The sequence below is a fragment of the Grammomys surdaster genome, unplaced genomic scaffold, assembly GCF_004785775.1.
Source record: "Grammomys surdaster isolate TR1022 unplaced genomic scaffold, NIH_TR_1.0 126163, whole genome shotgun sequence".
Lineage (NCBI taxonomy): Eukaryota > Metazoa > Chordata > Mammalia > Rodentia > Muridae > Grammomys > Grammomys surdaster.
Window position 1 is genome coordinate 6,976,793 of NW_021620970.1, and position 17,729 is coordinate 6,994,521.

A 17,729-nucleotide genomic window follows, 5' to 3' on the forward strand; every position below is an offset into this window, starting at 1 on the left:
CTGGACCATTTCCATTCAAGGCATTACTTTTTCTGTCTTAATCAACTATTTCTATTACTTTAAAGACAAATCACAATTAATTCTATTTGTCTATATGCTAATCATTATTGTTGTAGTTTGAGGTAAGGTCTCATTTAGACCAGGCTAACCTCGAACTCCTAATTCTCCTACCTCAGCTTCCGAAGTGCTGGAACTATAGGCATGTATCACATTGGGCCACAATTTATTTTAATTACTCATTAAAAATAAAAATAAGATGCTTGTTACATGAATAAAAAATAAAATAACTAGGCTGGGTTGTGGTGGCATACTCCTTTAATCCTAGCACTGGAGGGAAGCAGAGGCTGAGGGGTGGGGATTTCTGTGAGTTCAAGGACAGACTGGTCTGCTGAGTGAGTTCCAAGGTAGCCAGGACTGTTACACAGAGAAGTCCTGTCTCACTCTGTTTTTGTTGTTGTTGTTGTTGTTTTGTTTTTTGTTTTTGTTTTGTTTTGTTTGGTTTGGTTTGGTTTGGTTTGGTTTCGTTTGGTTTGGTTTTTCGAGACAGGGTTTCTCTGTGTAGCCCTGGCTGTCCTGGAACTCACTCTGTAGACCAGGCTAGCCTCGAACTCTCGAACTCTCGAACTCCGAAATCCGCCTGCCTCTGCCTTCCAAGTGCTAGGATTAAAGGCATGCGCCACCACCGCCCGGCAGAAGTCCAGTCTAAAAAAATAAAAAATAAACAAACAAATAAAATAACTTTGCTGAAGGATGATAATTTTTTGTTATTGTTACTGTTTTGACCAAAGGTCTCATCCAGGCAGGCCTTGAACTCACTATGTCACCGAGGATGAATTTGAGCTTCTGATCCTCCTGCGTCAACCTCCCAAGTGTTGGGATTACAGGCATGCTCTGACACACCCTAGCTACTGGCAATATTTTGTAAAGAGAATAAAAGTAACGTGTGACTAAACACCACAGCATGTGTGGCAGTTCCGCCCACCCGGAGAGTTTATCTCCCTGGAAAAGGAGTGAATGGCCACAGCCTCCCACTCGGCCCAGCTGTCATATCCCTGGGTGAGCTGGTCTAGATGGCGTTCTGTTCTGTTTCTTCAGTGAATGAACACTGCAACCCCGGGCTTTGCTACTCGGAGCCTAGCCTTTTATAGCACAATATTTGACATTACTGTGAGGTAACCACCTGCCTGTCAGGGAGGGCTTAGGAAGGAAGAGGTGCGCTGGGAGAAGACGATGTGCCGCTTAGCGCATGCGCTAGGGGTGTAGCTTAGCAGCAGAGTGCTTGCTTACCGTGTGCAGAACCTGAGGTTCAGTTCCTCGAACTGTGGGAACCAGGGAACTAAGAAACCAGGGAGATAGTAATAATAGACAACCATAGACTGAAGAGTGTCATAGACCAGACCCTTCGCCTCTGCACAACACCTCAGCTCACTTTCAGAAGCCGGAAGCAGCTGTCGACTGCAGATCAGGTCAGCAAACTGGAGGAACACTTCAGGCATGTGGCAAAGCCACAGCTCAAGCTTTGTCGTCCAAAAGTCCAAGCTTTTAGGTAACACATTCTCTTAATCTCAAGTGGATAAAATCCCCAGTAAAAAATACTTACTAATGTCTTGCTTAATTTAGCAACTTCGCCCACCCGGCAGCTAAGCAGACTGTTTGTGATGGTGTGTCTCAGCTCTCTCTGTCTCTGTCTCTGTCTCTCTTCTCTCTCTGTCTCCCTCCCCTCCCCCTCTGTGGGGGATGGGGGTGGGGCGTGTGTCTCAGCCTCTATAACTTGGCTGGAGTTCTGATTAGTCTTAATCTCAGAACTACTCACTTCCCAAAGGTAGGACTCTTCCATGCAATCTGCCTGTTTCAGAAGGGCTGGGCTTATTGTAGAGGCCCCTTTGGTGTTTCAGTTTGCATCTTAAGTTTTATTCCTGATGCAGGACAGATCTTTTTTTGTTTTGTTTTGTTTTTTGCTTTTTTTGTTTTGTTTTATTTTGTTTTGTTTTGTTTTGTTTTTTGAGACAGGGTTTCTCTGTGTAGCCCTGATTGTCCTGGAACTCACTCTGTAGACCAGGCTGGCCATGAACTCAGAAATCCACCTGCCTCTGCCTCCCAAGTGCTGGCATTAAAGGCATGCACCACCACCACCCAGCTAGGACAGATCTTTCCATTCCACAAATGTATTACATATTGCCGTTGGAGGGCCTAGGATGCTGCTCCCATCTCCAGGGACGGTGAGAAAAAGGTACAGATTGGGAGCCAGTCCAGGACCGTTCTGCAGTTCCTGGCTCACTTACCCTCCCTTCTCAACAGAGGAATTATCGCTCATCCATTCAATTAAAAAGAAAAAAATCATTAACAAAACAAAGCATATTGTAAGTATTGGGCAGGGTGTCCTTGTCCTCAGTTGGACATCAGGTTATGGGTCACTGATGGGGAGGTGAGGGCGAGGGGAAAGGTGCCAGCACTGTTTCTGCCACAGGGCTTCCTTCCTTGCCGCATCCTGTAGCAGCCGTGTGTCCTCCTCATCTGCTGGCAGCTGCACGTATCGGACAATGGAGCCCTGATGAAGCAGTTCTTGACTGATGATAACATGGGAGGGTATCCCTCAGAGTCCATGACACTCGTTAGTTTGATTCTGAGGTACTTGTCCACAGAGTGGAGGGTTCCACAGATGCTCAGGTCATTCTTGAGTTCCACGACTACATCCTTGCCCACAAGGGACTTGGAAAAGGAGTAAAAGAGTATGGTGTTGGTATCACACAGGGCAGCCTGGACCAGGAAGGAAAGTGTTGGTGTGTGTGTGTGTGTGTGTGTGTGTGTGTGTCTGTGTGAAAGAGAGTGTGGGTTTTTTGCTTGATTGTCTTTAAATGTGCCACATGTGTCCCTGATGCCCACAGAGGCCAGAGGAGACATCCGATCCCCTGGAACTGGAGTTACACATGGTTGTGAACTGCCCTTCGTGTGTTAGGAACTGTGATGGTTTCTATATGCTCAGCCCAGGAGTGGCAGAAGGTGTGGCCCTGTTGGCATAGGTTTTTTTTACTCCTTGTTGCAGTAGGTGTGTCACTGTGGGTGTGGGCTTTAAGACCCTCACTTTGGCTGCCTGGAAGTCAGTAGTCTGCTAACAGTCTTCACGTAAAGAAGAAGAACTCTCAGCTTCTCCTGAACCATGCCTGCCTGGATGCTGCCATGTTCCCACCTTGATGATAATGAACTGAACCTCTGATGTTATAAGCCAGCCCCAGTTAAATATTGTCCTTATAACGTTGCCTTGGTCATGGTGTCTGTTCACAGCAGTAAAACCCTAACTAAGACAGGAACTAAATCAGGTCCTCTGTAAATTCTCTTAACTGCTGAGCCATCCCTCCAGCCTCTATTGTAGAATCTTAATTCCATTTTTAAAAAAAAAAAATTTAGTTGTGAGTGTGTGTGGGGGGGTCATTGAGCACACAATCAAAGCACAGTGCACATGTGGAAGTCAACGAAAAGCCTACAGGAGGCCATTCTCTTCTTCTACCATGTGTGTCCCAGGGATCTAACTCCGATTGCCTTGCTTGCTGGCAGTCATTGTTAGCCACTTTTGTATGCTGAGCCGTCTTACAGGCACTTAATTCCACTCTTGAACAGACACAGATGACTCACCAAGCAATCTTCTGTACTCAGAGACAAACTCTCCTCTTCCTCCTCTTCTTCCTCCTCCTCCTCCTCCCCAGTGTCCTGAATCATTTATAGACTGACCCTTATGAAACATCTATTCTAGCTAGTTTTATGTTAGAATGTTTGTTTGTTTGTTTGTTTGTTTTGGAGGGACAGGAAATCTCTACATAACCCTGGCTGTCCTGAAACTCAGTATGTAGACCAGGCTGGCCTCAAACTCAGAGAGCCACATGCTTCTACATCCTCATGCTGGGATTAAAGATGTGTGCCGCCAGGCCAAGCCCAAGCTAGTCTAGAAAAGGGAACCTCAGCTGAGAAAATGCACCCACCAGACTGGTCTCTAAACAAGGCTTTGGTTTCTTTTTTTTTCTTTCCTCCTCTCTCTCTCTCTCTCTCTCTCTCTCTCTCTCTCTCTCTCTGTCTCCCTCCCTCTCCCCCCCCCCTTTCTGTGTGTGTGCATTGTGTGTATTTGAGACAGGATTTCTCTGCGAAACCCTTGCTATATTGGAACATGCTCTATACCAACCAGGCTGGCCCTCAAACTCAGGCTGGTAGAGATCCATCTACCTCTGCCTCCCAGGCGCTGGGATTAAAGGCCTGCACCACCATGCCCAGCTCCTGCATTTTCTTGACTGATGATTGATGGGGGAAGGACCGATGGTCCTGGATGATAGAAGAAAGCAGACTGAGTAAGTCATGGGAGAACATAGAGTATAAGCAGCACTCCTCCCTGGTCTCTGCTTCAGTTCCTGCCTTGAGGTTCCTGCCCTGACTTCCCTTAGTGATGGGCTGTGACCTGAGAGTTGTACACCGAAATATACCCTCTCCTCCTCAACTTGCCTTGGTCATGGTATTTTAGCCTCCAACGATTGCTGCGGTGTCAGACAGGGGTCATGTAGGATGGTGCGTCCACCTGCTTTGCCCTTCCTTGTCAGTCTCCTTGGCAGTAGACTGAGAGATTGAGCTTGGTAATTGCAGCTGCTAAAGTGGCAGCTAACATTTATGTGTAAATACTAAGTATACATTAAAATTTTTTTTTACAAGTCAAATTAATGTTGGGGCTCAGAAGTCACCCTACAAACCACATGCGTGCCAATTTCAGTCAGATAGGAATGGTTGATTGAGCATTGACCTCAGGACTTATCTATCAGGGCCACAGAGCAGACTCGGGAGCTGACTGTGACCATGAGCCAGAATCCTACAGAGCTTTTAAGCCTGAAATCCACAAACATCTATGCCAAGTTATTTCACCAGTCAGGATTAGGGATAGGTGACTTCCTTAGGAACACTTCTCCTATTCCTATTGGCTGGGATATTCAACTGTGGGTGGGGACTTGCCTTGTCTAATATTCATGTCTTAACTTGCCAACCAGGAAGGATGTCAGTTACCCACATACATGACTCCTTCTGCCAAGTAGGACGTCAATTCCCAGGGAGGTCTTGGGAACTTAAAACTTTATTTGACCCCTACTCAAAATGGAAGTCTTTTTCCAAATGGCTTCTTATATTGGTGCAGGTTTCTCTTACAAGGGGTCCATCCCAGAGGAGCTTATAAAGGCAAAAACCGTAAAAGCTCATACACAGGTGCAGGAAGTGCTGCCTGGCAGTTGGTTTGGGTCTAAGCTTATTGTGGCTAATTATACAAATCAGTTCTTACTGACCTTTATTGTGATTGGTTTCCAAGATCACCAAAGCCCAGAACGTAACAGAATGTACGGTCGACTTGGGCATGAGAAAGTTTTCTCGTACCCGGGCGGTGGTGGTGCACGACTTTAATCCCAGCACTCGGGAGGCAGAGGGAGGCGGATTTCTGAGTTCGAGGCCAGCCTGGTCTACAGAATGAGTTCTAGGACAGCCAGGGCTACACAGAGAAACCCTGTCTCGAAAAAAACTTAAAAAAAAAAAAGAGAGAGAGAGAGAAAGTTTGCTCGTAACAGTAATAGCATTAAATGGGTGGCTAGACAGGCAGCAGCTACCCAGGCCTTAACAATTAACCTGTGTGCCATGCTTGTTTTATTCCATTTTAAAGTGGAAATTTCTGGCTTCTTTGGAAATTCATTTGTTTCGGACGATGCTTTGCTGGGCCAGACACATGAAGGAGTGTTTTACTAAAGCAGACACAGGTGAAAGGATCTCTTGCTAAAGCAGACACGTAAAAGGACTCGTGGTGAAGGATTCTTTGTATGTATTGGTTTGGCTTACATGGTGTTGCTGAGCTCCTTTTTTTTTTTTTTTTTTTTTTGACTCCATAGAGAGAATCGCACACACACAAAAAAAACACACACAAAACCCTTCTGGTGATGTTCTGGTGGCTTCTTGCTGTCTCCTCAGACTCAAGCTGATTGGCAGAGTGATGTCCACTGAGACAGACACACATGGAGTTTTGCTAAGTCAGACTCACATGCTGAGGCAAGACCTGTGTGAGGACACACGATGACTGAAGGGAGTATAAATAGGACACGACAGACAGTGACCGAGGGCTTGCATAGCTAGCTTCACCACGTTCTTGGTCTCAGGTCTTAGCTGATCTTCACTCATTGAGAGAGACACACGGCAGAGAAACTCTGGCACCTCTGCTGGCTCTGGTCACTCCTGCTGACTTGTGCCGGTTGGGTGGAGGCCTGGCTATTAATGCTGGGTTATGCCACAGCTCTGTTTCCTATTTGTTCTTCCCGATACTACTGAACCGGTATATTTGCCAAGTGTTCGCAAGTGGATTGAACTGCCACTGCTGATTCCTGTGAACTAAAGTGCTGATTTCCTGGCAGTGCATATTGGATTTGCTCCAAAGAACAGTTTATCCTAATAACCTTTCTTTTCCACTACCTCTGGTAGGTGGTGGGATAGAAGAGAGGGTAAAGTGTTAAGAACTCTTATTAGAGCCAGGGCAGTGGTGGCGCACAACTTTAATCTCAGCACTTGGGAGGCAGAGGCAGGTGGATTTCTGAGTTTGAGGCCAGCCTGGAGTGAGTTTCAGGACAGCCAGGGCTACACAGAGAAACCCTGTCTTGAAAAAAAACAAAAACAAAAAACCAACTCATATTAGAAGTAGGATTTGAGAAACTTAAGCCTACACCATTTCATTCATGTATGGCAGATACGAATACAATGGATTTTCTTGGGTGTGTTTTTGCATTTTGAGATAGGGTTTCACTATGTAGCCAGGTGGGCCCCATCTCACCATCCTCCTGCATCAGGTACATGCCTGGCTAGACTATAGTGTGATTTGTAGGTACCAAGTAGTAATAAAATGCCTGGGAAGATAAAAGTCTTTAGGAAAAGGTGATGTGGTACACACTTGTAATCTTAACACTCAAGAAGCTGAGGCAGGGGACCTGGAAAGATGCCTCAGTGGTTAAGAACGCTTGCTGCCCAGGTCAAGAGGACCTGGGTTCAATTCCCAGCACCCACATGGCACCTCAAAGTTGTCTTAACTCCAGTTCCAGTGGGATCTGACACCCTCGCACGCATGACATACATTGAACACCAATATTCATACGCAGAACACCAATGCGTATGAATAAAAATAAATACATTATCCTTAGAAAAAGAAGAAGCTGAGGCAGGAGGATGTAAATTCAAGACTGGCTGGAGCCACATGGTGAGAGCCTATCCCAGGAAAACTGGAAATCTGTTTGTAGACGTGACGAGTGTCTGCTCTGTGGTGCAAGCTGGCCCCTTCTTGCTTTGACCTCCCTGATTCCAAGCTCAGGGACACATGAGTATTCCTGACTCAGGTTCGGCTCGCTCTTTGTTTGTTTTGGTTTAGGTTGGTTTGTTTTGTTTGGTTTTACCCAAGGTGAGGTTGAAACAAGGTCTCATAACTGCAGCCCAGGCTGGCCTCCAATTCAAACCATCCTGCCCAGCCTTCCATGTGCTAGGATTACATCATAAGCCACAATGCCTGTCAAGTTGGCTTATTTTTAAGAGATCTTACAAATGGCCCTATCCTACTGGGGGTTTCCAGCCTGGACCACTGGGCAGGTGTCAGGGAAGTCTACACTGAAGCCGTGGTGCAGTATTAGTCATATGTACCAATATGTACAGTTTTCTGGAAAAGATTCACTGTGTTTGTGTTCTTCTCAGGATCTATAGTCTGGCTTAATGCATTTAAGATAACATTAGAAGACAACATACTTCATAGTTATCTGCTAGCACACAGTATAAACTCCCCAGGAAGTTGCTGGGCTTGGTGGTGTACGCCTTTGATCCCAGCACTTGAGCTTAGCCTGGTCTACAGAATGAGTTCTAGGACATCCAGGGCTACACAGAGAAACTCTGTATATGGATATTTCCATCCATCCACAGGATAAATGAATATTAATGCTTAGAATATCCTGACATAAAAAAGAAAAACAAAGCTACACCTATCTCATGTTAGTAAGAGAGTCTTTATGTAAGCAATTAGGTCCTTTAATATACTTTAGGAAGTGAATTCAAATGTTATTTACCTTTAACATACGTCAGTTAGATGTCATATACCTCGGATACAATGTGATGACAAGGACACTTCACCTACTTTGTTGTTGGTTTTATTCATGTATGAATTTATTTTCATATATTTTATTTTGTGTATGTTTTCCATCAAATATATGTGTATATATGAATATATACATACACACACATATACGTGTGTGTGTGTGTGTGTGTGTGTGTGTGTGTTTGTGCACACGCGCGCACAACACTTGCTTGTCTGGTGCTCTGAGAGGACAGAAGTGGGTGTCATCCCTGGGAACATGGCTGTAAGATGTCATGTGGGTGCTGCCGATCCAGCGTGGGTGTTCTGGAAATACAGCCAGTGTTCTTAACTGCTGAGCCATCTCTCCAGCCTGTCATTTAGTCATTTTGGTGTCTTGAGACAGTCTGACTGTAAACTTGCTTTGGTTCCCCGTCTCTGCCTCCCTAGTGCTAGGACAGGGACTCTAGGACTACGCCACCAGGCTTCATGCTTCTGTAGTTTTGTTTTTTCCAAAGGAAAGCATCAGGCGAATCTAAATGAGGGGCCTGGATTCATTACTTTTCTCGATGCCATGATGAAATAGCCAACAAAGGGAATTTAAGAATGGAAGACTTACTTTGGCTCACAGTTTACGGGCACAGCCCATCACGGTAGGGAAGATGTGGTGGTGGCTTGTGGTTCTGGTCACATGGAAGCTGCAATCAAGAAGTAGAAAGCAGTGATCGCTGAGGTCACATCTCCTTTCTACTTGGTGAACTTAGGTTCATGAAATGCTGCCACCCACATATAGGCCGGGCTCTCCTAACAACTAACCTTAGCTAGAACTCCCTGTGGATGTAGTCAGGTTTGTTTCCATGGTAATTCTAAATCTCATCAAGTTGACCATCAAAATTAACTACCACAAGGACTTTGTATTAGGCAGTTGGCAGTATCATCAAAACTGTCAGCCATGAGTAACAGTGACTGGGCACTGTAATAGGCGTTCCAGGTGGAACACAAGAACAAAGGGAAGTGTAAAGGAAAATGGCTGAACTCCAAATTGAGCCTGTAGTTGGGTACACCATGTGTCAGTCAGTACTGCTTTTTTTTTTATTTTTATTGGATTTGATGTTGGGGAGGGGATTTTATGTTACGCCTTTAATCCCAGCACTTGGGTTGGGAGGCAGAGGCAAGTGGATCTCTGAGTTCAGGGACAGCGTTGTCTACAGAGTAAGTTCCAGGACAGCCAGGGCTACACAGAGAAGCCCTTCCTCAAAAAAACAAACAAACAAAAAAACCTTTATTGGATATTTTTGTTTATGGATACATATGTATCTTTGTGTGTTGGAGCACTTATATGTGGTGATTGTAAGCTCTCTGGTGTGGGTCCTCCAAGAGTAGTGTGCATCGTAACTGCTGAGCCATCCCTCTAGCTGCCTAGTATTAGTTTCTTAGTTTTAACTAACGTGCCTTGATCATGTCAGAGTCTAACAATGACTTTATATAAGAAACAAAGAATAATCTCAAGTGTTACACGAGAGAATACAAAAACAAAGTGAAAGCAGCCCAGCAAGGCAAGTTCTTCGTACAGAAGAAGGTTGTACCACACACAAATCAGGTTAACACATCAAGGCCAGCATGGCTTCTGTCTTTTGTCCCTGACATAGGTGGTGACTGGGTCTCATCCCACTGGCAGGACATCAGACTCACAGTCTGAAGTGCTTGGGTAATGGGTGCAGAGATTGAGGAGGATTCAGGAAATATGAACCCATGGATTCAGGAACTATGAGCCCTTGTGGGCTAACTACCTTAGATTTTTAACAATAAAAAAAGCATTTCACCGGGCAGTGGTGGCCCACGCCTTTAATCCTAACAGTTGGGAGGCAGAGGCAGGTGGATTTCTGAGTTCGAGGCCAGCCTGGTCTACAGAGTGAGTTCCAGGACAGCCAGGGCATACAGAGAAACCCTATCTCGAAAAACTAAAAAAAAAAAAAAAAAAAAAAAAAAAGCATTTCACCTGTGTAGCTTTCTACAGCTCTAAAATATCCAAATTTTAAAAGGTAATTAAAGAATTGTTCAGCTTAGTATTTTTCTTGATTTTTCAGTTATTACAAAATGTGAATGGATGTGGTATTATCCAGAGACCCTATACACAAGATATTCTCTTCATAAAAGAAAGATCAGCTTTGGTCAATTATTGTGGTCTTTTGTATTCATTATTTCAGACTTTATACTGAACGTAAAGGGAACAAATGTGAAACTCAACACAACTGTATAGAAATAGAACCTCAAGCACGAGCCCCTGACTGAGTTAGGATGCTGCAGATCCTGTCCAGGGATGCTGCCTCTGACCCAGTGTACTGCAGACTTCTGTAGTGTTCACTCTCCTGTGCTCTATAGTAAGGGTGGCAGAAGCGCCTGCCCCCTCTCTTGGGTGAGGGGATGAGGCGATGACTTCCGGGCTTCAGAGCACAGAGCTGTTAATGGCCTATTAAAGGAGTCTGGCAATAGTGAATACTACTTATTCTCCTACTAATGTAGAAATACCTCAGCTCTTCCCTCACTGCTGCTAATAAAGCTCAGGTTCCTTGGCATGGCCTCGGTTTAGTTTTTTGAGACAGTTTCTCACTGTTAGCCCAGACTGGCCTTAGACACGTGTCAGTTTTCCTTCCATGGCCTCCTGCACATGGCATCCAGCTCCATAACGGAACTACTGAAGCTCTTTATGTTCTCTGAGAGCAGCGGGATTCCCGACAGCCAATCTTCTTTAAACTATTATTATTATTATTCTTTACTGGGTGTCTGCATGTATCTGTGTGGGTTGTGTGCACATGAGTACAGATGCCTATAGAGACCAAAAGAGAGTGTCAGATCCTCTGGAGCTGGAGTTAGAGATGGTTGTAAACTGCCCATGTGGATGAGGAGAACTGAGCGCTGATCCTTTGAAGAGCAGCAAGTGTCCTTAACTGCTGAGCCATTTCTCCAGCCCCCCCGCCCAGCTATTCTTGCTGTGCCCTAACCTTTAACCAAAGGGAATTTCCAGAGCCCTCATCACCCTGTTTTCCCAGCCACAGACTCTTTCCTAGGTCATCTGTCAAGATACTACTACTGTGCCCTTCCCTGGGATGTCCTTCCTAATCAGTCTGTGATGGTCCCTCTGTGGGCCCTTGGAAGTGCGCCTGTCACAGTTACAGTTTGTCAGTTTTGTACTGCTGTTACTTCTTAGTCTAGCATCTTTGTGAGATATATATATGTATATATGTATAATCAGAAAAACAGCAAATGATCACACCTTCATTTCCTTATTGTTCTGGTGCTTGGCATACTTGGAACTCATCAAACGTAGTGAACAAATTGGCTGGGCAGGAGTAGAACTGTGTATGTTTTGTGGTAACTGATGAAAATTGTGTTTGGCTCTTACTTCTTTAAACCTCATTTCATTCATAGGAATGAGTACTGTGTGTGTCCAATATTTTATTTACTTCTGGCTTGCTCTATAAGACAGACGTGGTGTGAGTCTATGAGAAATGTAATCTTGCCTTTCTGTTGTTCATTTATTCCCCAGGTTCTAGCTACTGACATCCCTTGCCATAACTTTTAGATGATATTTGGAAAGGAACTGGCCAAAGGCGAAAAAATGATAAAGTTTTTCCTTATGGTGAACAAGCAAGGGCAGACCCGACTGTCTAAGTACTATGAGCATGTAGACATTAATAAACGTGCGCTTCTGGAAACCGAGGTCAGCAAGAGCTGTCTGTCTCGATCCAGTGAACAAGTAAGTGCCTGTTGTTCTTTACTCCCTGTGTAGACAACTGTCTTCACTGGTTTGTTGTTGCTATCTCAAGAGCCATTATTTTCTCTGAACTATATTCCTTCAAGGGCTGGTAGGGAAATAAAGACTAAGGAAAGGCAGATGAGAAGAAGTGTGGCTCTTACCATCCCTGTAAGAGAACAAGAGGCAGGCCAGGCAAGCCTTGGGTTTTTATTTAGGACAGTTGTCTTAGTGTATCATAGAAATAGCTGCTAAATTTACTCTTGCTTGAAGACATAATCTTTTTTTGCTCATATAAATTCAGCCCTTGGAACTCTCAGCAGTGTCTGCAGCTGGTGGCTTTCTGTAAGCCAAAACATGAAGGTCAGATGACTGGCGTGGCCACGGAATTCAAGGCCCATGTGGTGCCAGAGGATAATAATACGATTTCCATGTACATAATAATTCTTTTCTGCTTACCATCTCTTGTAAATATACAGCTGTAAAAGTAACTTTTATTTTCCTGAATCAATTGTCATCTCAAAAGCTTTATTTACTGCCTCTCTCTGCTAATCTAAGTCTAGTCCTGGAAGCTTCTGGCCTCTGTACAATCTTATCTAGTCCTAGAATGTTTTCAGCCTCTGAATAAGCTGCTGAATAAGCTCACCCTTTCTTGTTCTCTATGAACTCTGGCTGGCTGGTTCAACTCAGCTCTTCTGACTCAAATCCTCTCCAAGATGACTGATTTAATCTGGCTTCTCTCTGGCCTCTGACTTCTTTCTAACTAACTCCGGCAATCTGTTCTAATCCTATGGCTCCTTCTCATTCTCTGACTCATTCTGTCTTCACCTGTGTCTAGTTTGTTCTTTCTCTACAATCTGTCTCTGTACAACTGTCCCGATAAAACTGCCTCCTTTCTCCTCTGCACTGTGGGGATGTCCTATCAGAATCTTTCTCTGATTCATCACTTCGTCTGCCACTCCATTAGACGTCACTTTGAAACATGGGTGCTTCCTTCTACAAACTAATTTTGCCTTTATTGTTTGGGATTAAAGGCATGTCTGTATTCCAGCCAGAGGGGTTAAAGGTGTGTGCTTAAGGGCTGAGCCACACCACAACTGGAAACAGATTTTTTTTCAGTAAATAATACAATATCAGGGTTCACAGTATGATTAAATATCCTACAATGTACAATCAATATAAAACCAGGACTAGTCATTTTAAAACAAACTTAGTTTGAACTTGCTTTTTTATTATGTAAAATAAGGGAAAAGGAAGTCAACAGATCATATAAAATAACAAATCTATTCCTCTTGCCAGAACCCAGAGGCTCACTACATAATAAAAAATGGCTTTGTGGTACTGGAGCCCGAGGCCATCTGTGTGCTTAGTAGGCACACGCTCTACCACTCTGCTAACTGTAGCCCACCTTAAGAGCTGAGTCCATTTTTTCAAAGAATTTAGAGAATTATTTAATCAGAGTCCTCCATTAGAGAGTGTTGGACAGCTGTTACAAAGTCAGAATAACTCATTTTTTTCTCAGTTCTCCCTCTCATCACCCTGGAGAGGGTGCTTGTGGCAGCATCAGCTGTCATACAATACCAAGTTACGTCAACACTCAGAAGTTGCATGTCCCAAGTGTGTTTCCCTTGGCTTCAAAATCAGTTTCCCAATTGCAATCTCTCCTGGTTCCTCTTTGATTACTACTGTGGCCTGCTGTGGGCACAACGCTGCTACCATGCCATCAGATGGAAACAGGAACTATTAAAGAACTGTGTTTGTCACTACATGTGGGAAACACACTGAGAGACATTCCTGTTGGCACCTTCCCACTGTCCACAAGCCTGCTATAATTTAAACAGCATTTCCACCTGATGTTTGCCCTTGGGTGTAAAGATACTGGTGGATTTTTGGAGTACTCTAAAATTATTTTTATTTTAAAAAGAAACCGCTGAACTTTTGGCCTCAGGCACCAGAGTATTCTATCAGCTTAGTTTAATTCTGTCCAAAGATGTGCTTGGTTTTGTTTTGTTATGTCAGAACCTCTTGTGAGACTGAAAACTGTTACTCAAGCCACTCATGGTACTTTCCAGCCCCAATAAGCCCGTATGAAAACCACACAACCCTGTTATTATAGTTATAAGCTGTCTGCCTAGATGGGCGGCACTATCACTACCCTCTCTCACTCCTCAGCTGTGAGACTCTTTGCTACTTGCAGTTTTTCCTGGCCAGTGGTTCTGCTCCATATTGGCTTCTACCTCTTCCTCCTCTGTCCTCTCTCCTTCTGCCCTTCCCTACACCCCAGACTTCCAGTCCCACCTTTCCCTTCCACTGCCCAACCATAGGCTCTAGCCTTTATTTGACCAGTTAGAACAGGAGAAGTTTCAGTGAGACCTCCTGAGTAAGAGATCTACTCCTCATCCGGGACAGCCCCTACTGAGGAAGCAGAATTAACATCAAAATGCAAACAGCATCAAGGCAGCGCGCAACATATTTGCTTTTTAAATTTAAGACAGGTCCACATTCTGAATCCTGGGCTGTCCATACATTTGAGATGCCCTTGTCTCAGCCTTGGATTAAAGGCCTGAGCCACCGATTGGCTCTAGCCTAATTCTCCATTAAATCCTGAAATTCCTCCGTGGTATATAAGCTGCCAAGAACCCTCCCCATGGAGGAATTTCCATAGTCAAAACATGTAGCTTCATTCCCAGGTACATTGGATGTCCAAGAGCAAAGCCACTAAGTCCATGTCACATTGGCCAAGCACACCTTGACACTGAAGATTTACACTGTGCCTTCAGCCTTCTGTCTCCTGCTCATATCCCTATGTACAGACGCTGAAGGAAATAGTTAAATGAGAAAGTTGTTTTATCTTCAGGCCAGTAGTAGTAAGCTAGTTATTAATTCATAAGAAGCAATATTCACAATGGAAAATCTTGTCTAGCGTCTGCTGTACAAAGGCTCCTATTACATAATTTATAAAATAATCCACATTGGTTCTTTTCGCACACCCTGGTAGATGATGGATGGAGGGATGGTAAGATTCCTCGTGTTGGTTCCTCCATGACTATTGGATAGTACAGAACTGAGCAGATCTAATCACTTCCCAAGAGTTCACGGAAAGCTAGAAAGAAGCCGGTCAGCATGTCTGTGCATCTTCACATTCGAGTGCCTTCGACGGATAATCTTTGCTTTATCCGCATCAGCTTTGCTTGCTGAGCTCCACAGGGAGCCGGGAGAAGGAATGAACAAGAGGCAGAGGGGGAACCTGTGCATCACTCTTTCTCCAAGACATTTTTCAATTTACTTCGCTGTTTAACATTTTAATGTTTAACAATTTAAATTTCTAGGTACTCAAAATGTAACCTAGGAATTATGCATGCTGTTCAACCAGACATTAACACCTAATTGTCTTTCGTCTAGTGCTCGTTCATTGAATACAAGGATTTTAAACTGATCTATCGGCAATACGCAGCTCTCTTTGTTGTGGTTGGAGTTAATGACACTGAGGTAAGATGCTAGAAAGGCCTTGGAAGATGCAAGACGTCTATTCTCGTTAACACAAAGGTTCTTCCCTACTTCCTCCCCAAGAGACTCGAGATGCTTATTGCTCTAGATGGACAGGTTACAGTTAAAGAGGCCAGAAATTACAAAATGCTTTCCTTTTTATGTGTATGGGTTTGTTGTTGGTTTTGGTTCTCTCTCTCTCTCTCTCTCTCTGTCTCTCTCTCTCTCTCTCTCTCTCTCTCTCTCTCTCTCTCTCTCTTCTGTCTCTCTCTTTTGCTTTCTCTCATTTATTTGAGTTTTTATTTATTTGTTTATTTATTTAGAGTCATTCTCACTGTATAGCCTTGGATGACCTGGAATTTTACAAAGACCAGGCTACCTCAAACTCATAGAGATCTAGTCTCTGCCGCCTGAGCGGTGGGATTAAAGTCCTATACCACCGCACTCAACTGTTTTATTACATTTTATCTATTTGTGCCACAGAATACATGTGGAGTTAACTTGCAGGAATTGATTCTCTCTCTTCACCACGTGTGTCCTGGGGAGCAAAGTCAGGTCATCGGGCTTGGTGACAAGTGCCTTTACCCTCTGAGCCATCTTGCTTGCCCTTTTTGTGTGTGGGTTTTCGATGTTGTTTTGCTCTGTTCTGTTTTGTCGTGGCAACCTCTTGCTATGCCCCCCAGGCTGGTGTCATACCTGGAGGCTCAGTCTCCCCAGTTCAGCCTCCAGAGTGGCTGGGACTACATATGGGCCGCCATGTCTGACAAGAAGTGCCTCTTTATCGTGAGCAGTACTGATGCCCTCCTCCTGTCCTGTTACACAATGGGACAGGTCACACAAGCACAGGAGCCTGTCAATCATACTATTAAATTTGGGCATTTTTTTAACCTGAGGGCATGATAACATTAATTACACTTTTCTTTTATTTCAGAATGAGATGGCTATCTATGAATTCATACACAATTTTGTGGAAGTTTTAGATGAATACTTCAGCAGAGTGGTAAGTCAACCCAGTTCTCTAGAAATTGAGTTATTTGGGTGCATGTTAATATTATATATTAATATAATTAACATGTAAAAGCTAAAATAAATGCTGTTGTGTTTACCATCTGGTATTAAAAGCGGGCATCACCATGCCATCCTACTGAGTATGAAGTGAATTAGAGGTCAACCTTTAGAAAAATGTCTGTTTAATCCTTTGCTTAGTTTTAAATGGCACTAAAGATTTATTAATGACAACCAGTCAATCTATGGTTGTGGTAGTTTGAATATGCTTGGCCCAGGGTGTGTCACTATTAGGAGGTGCGGCCTTTTGGAGTAGGTGCAGCCTTGTTGGAGGAAGTGTGTCACGGTGGTCCCGTGGTGGTGGACTTTGAGACCTTCCTCCTAGTTGCCTGGAAGACAGGCTCCTTCTGCAGCCCTTCAATAAAGATGTAAAACTTTCAGCTCCTTCTCTAGTATCATGCCTGTCTGCACACTGCCATGCTTCCCGCCATGATGATAATGGACTGAACCTCTGAAACTGCAAGCCAGCCCCAATTAAATATTTGCCTTTGTAAGTGTTGCCTTGGTCATGGTGTCTCTTCAGAGCAATGGAGACCCTAACTACAACAATGATTTTCCCTGTTGCTTATATTTTAGTGTTGTGTTTAGAAAGCCTTTAGATTCACCCCCTTGTTTTCTGATTTTAGTTTCTAAATTTGTTTCGAATCCATTTTAAGTAATTTTTTTCTATGTTGTAAATTATAGATTATCTTGATTTATTTTGTTCTTATTTTAGTTTGGATGGATGTATAGCTCCAAACTGGCCTTGAACTCATAATCCTCATGCCTCTGCTTCCCAAAGGCTGGAATCACAAGCATACAGCATCATTTTTTTTTAATATGTAGGTATCTATTCATCTCTGGAGCAAATATTGAAAGAACTGTCCTTCTCCATCCATGACTGTCTTAGCTTCTTCTTCTTTTTTGGTTTTTTGAGACAGGGTTTCTCTGTGTAGCCCTGGCTGTCCTGGAACTCACTCTGTAGACCAGGCTGGCCTCGAACTCAGAATTCCACCTGCCTCTGCCTCCCAAGTGCTGAGATTAAAAGCGTGCACCACCACTGCCCTGTGCTGTCTTAGCTTCTTATTGTGAAGCAACTGCTCACAAGTAAGGACTGAGCCAGGGAGGGTGATACACAGATGAGGCAGAGGCAGGAAGGCAGGGAGTTCAGGGCCATGAGCTGCAAAATAAGTTCAAGGCCAGCTTGGGCTGCATGAGACTCCATCTCAGCAAACAAAACAGCAGTTTTAATTAAATCAAATGCAAAAACTTATCTCTAGCTCCAGACTTCCCGTGGGCCAGGCATTTCTATTCTGTTGAACATAACATTATTAGTATCATACT

At 44.0% G+C, this 17,729-nt stretch overlaps 1 protein-coding gene and 1 pseudogene across 2 annotated transcripts in view; one reads left to right on the forward strand and one right to left on the reverse strand.

Annotated features, from left to right (window-relative positions):
* Positions 1-17,729, forward strand: part of Ap4s1 (adaptor related protein complex 4 subunit sigma 1) — a 44,237-nt gene that overhangs the window by 15,651 nt on the left and 10,857 nt on the right. Inside the window, exons 1-4 of one of the 2 annotated variants that reach the window (XM_028757475.1) lie at positions 1,530-1,546; positions 11,649-11,858; positions 15,258-15,344; positions 16,273-16,341. In XM_028757475.1, coding sequence (XP_028613308.1) covers positions 11,685-11,858; positions 15,258-15,344; positions 16,273-16,341 — 330 coding nt within the window. In that variant the 5' untranslated portion in view covers positions 1,530-1,546; positions 11,649-11,684. Of the gene's footprint in view, positions 1-1,529; positions 1,547-11,648; positions 11,859-15,257; positions 15,345-16,272; positions 16,342-17,729 lie in introns of those variants that run through there. The other variant, XM_028757474.1, reaches the window with a different exon arrangement.
* On the reverse strand, positions 2,405-3,714 carry LOC114612518 (annotated as a pseudogene).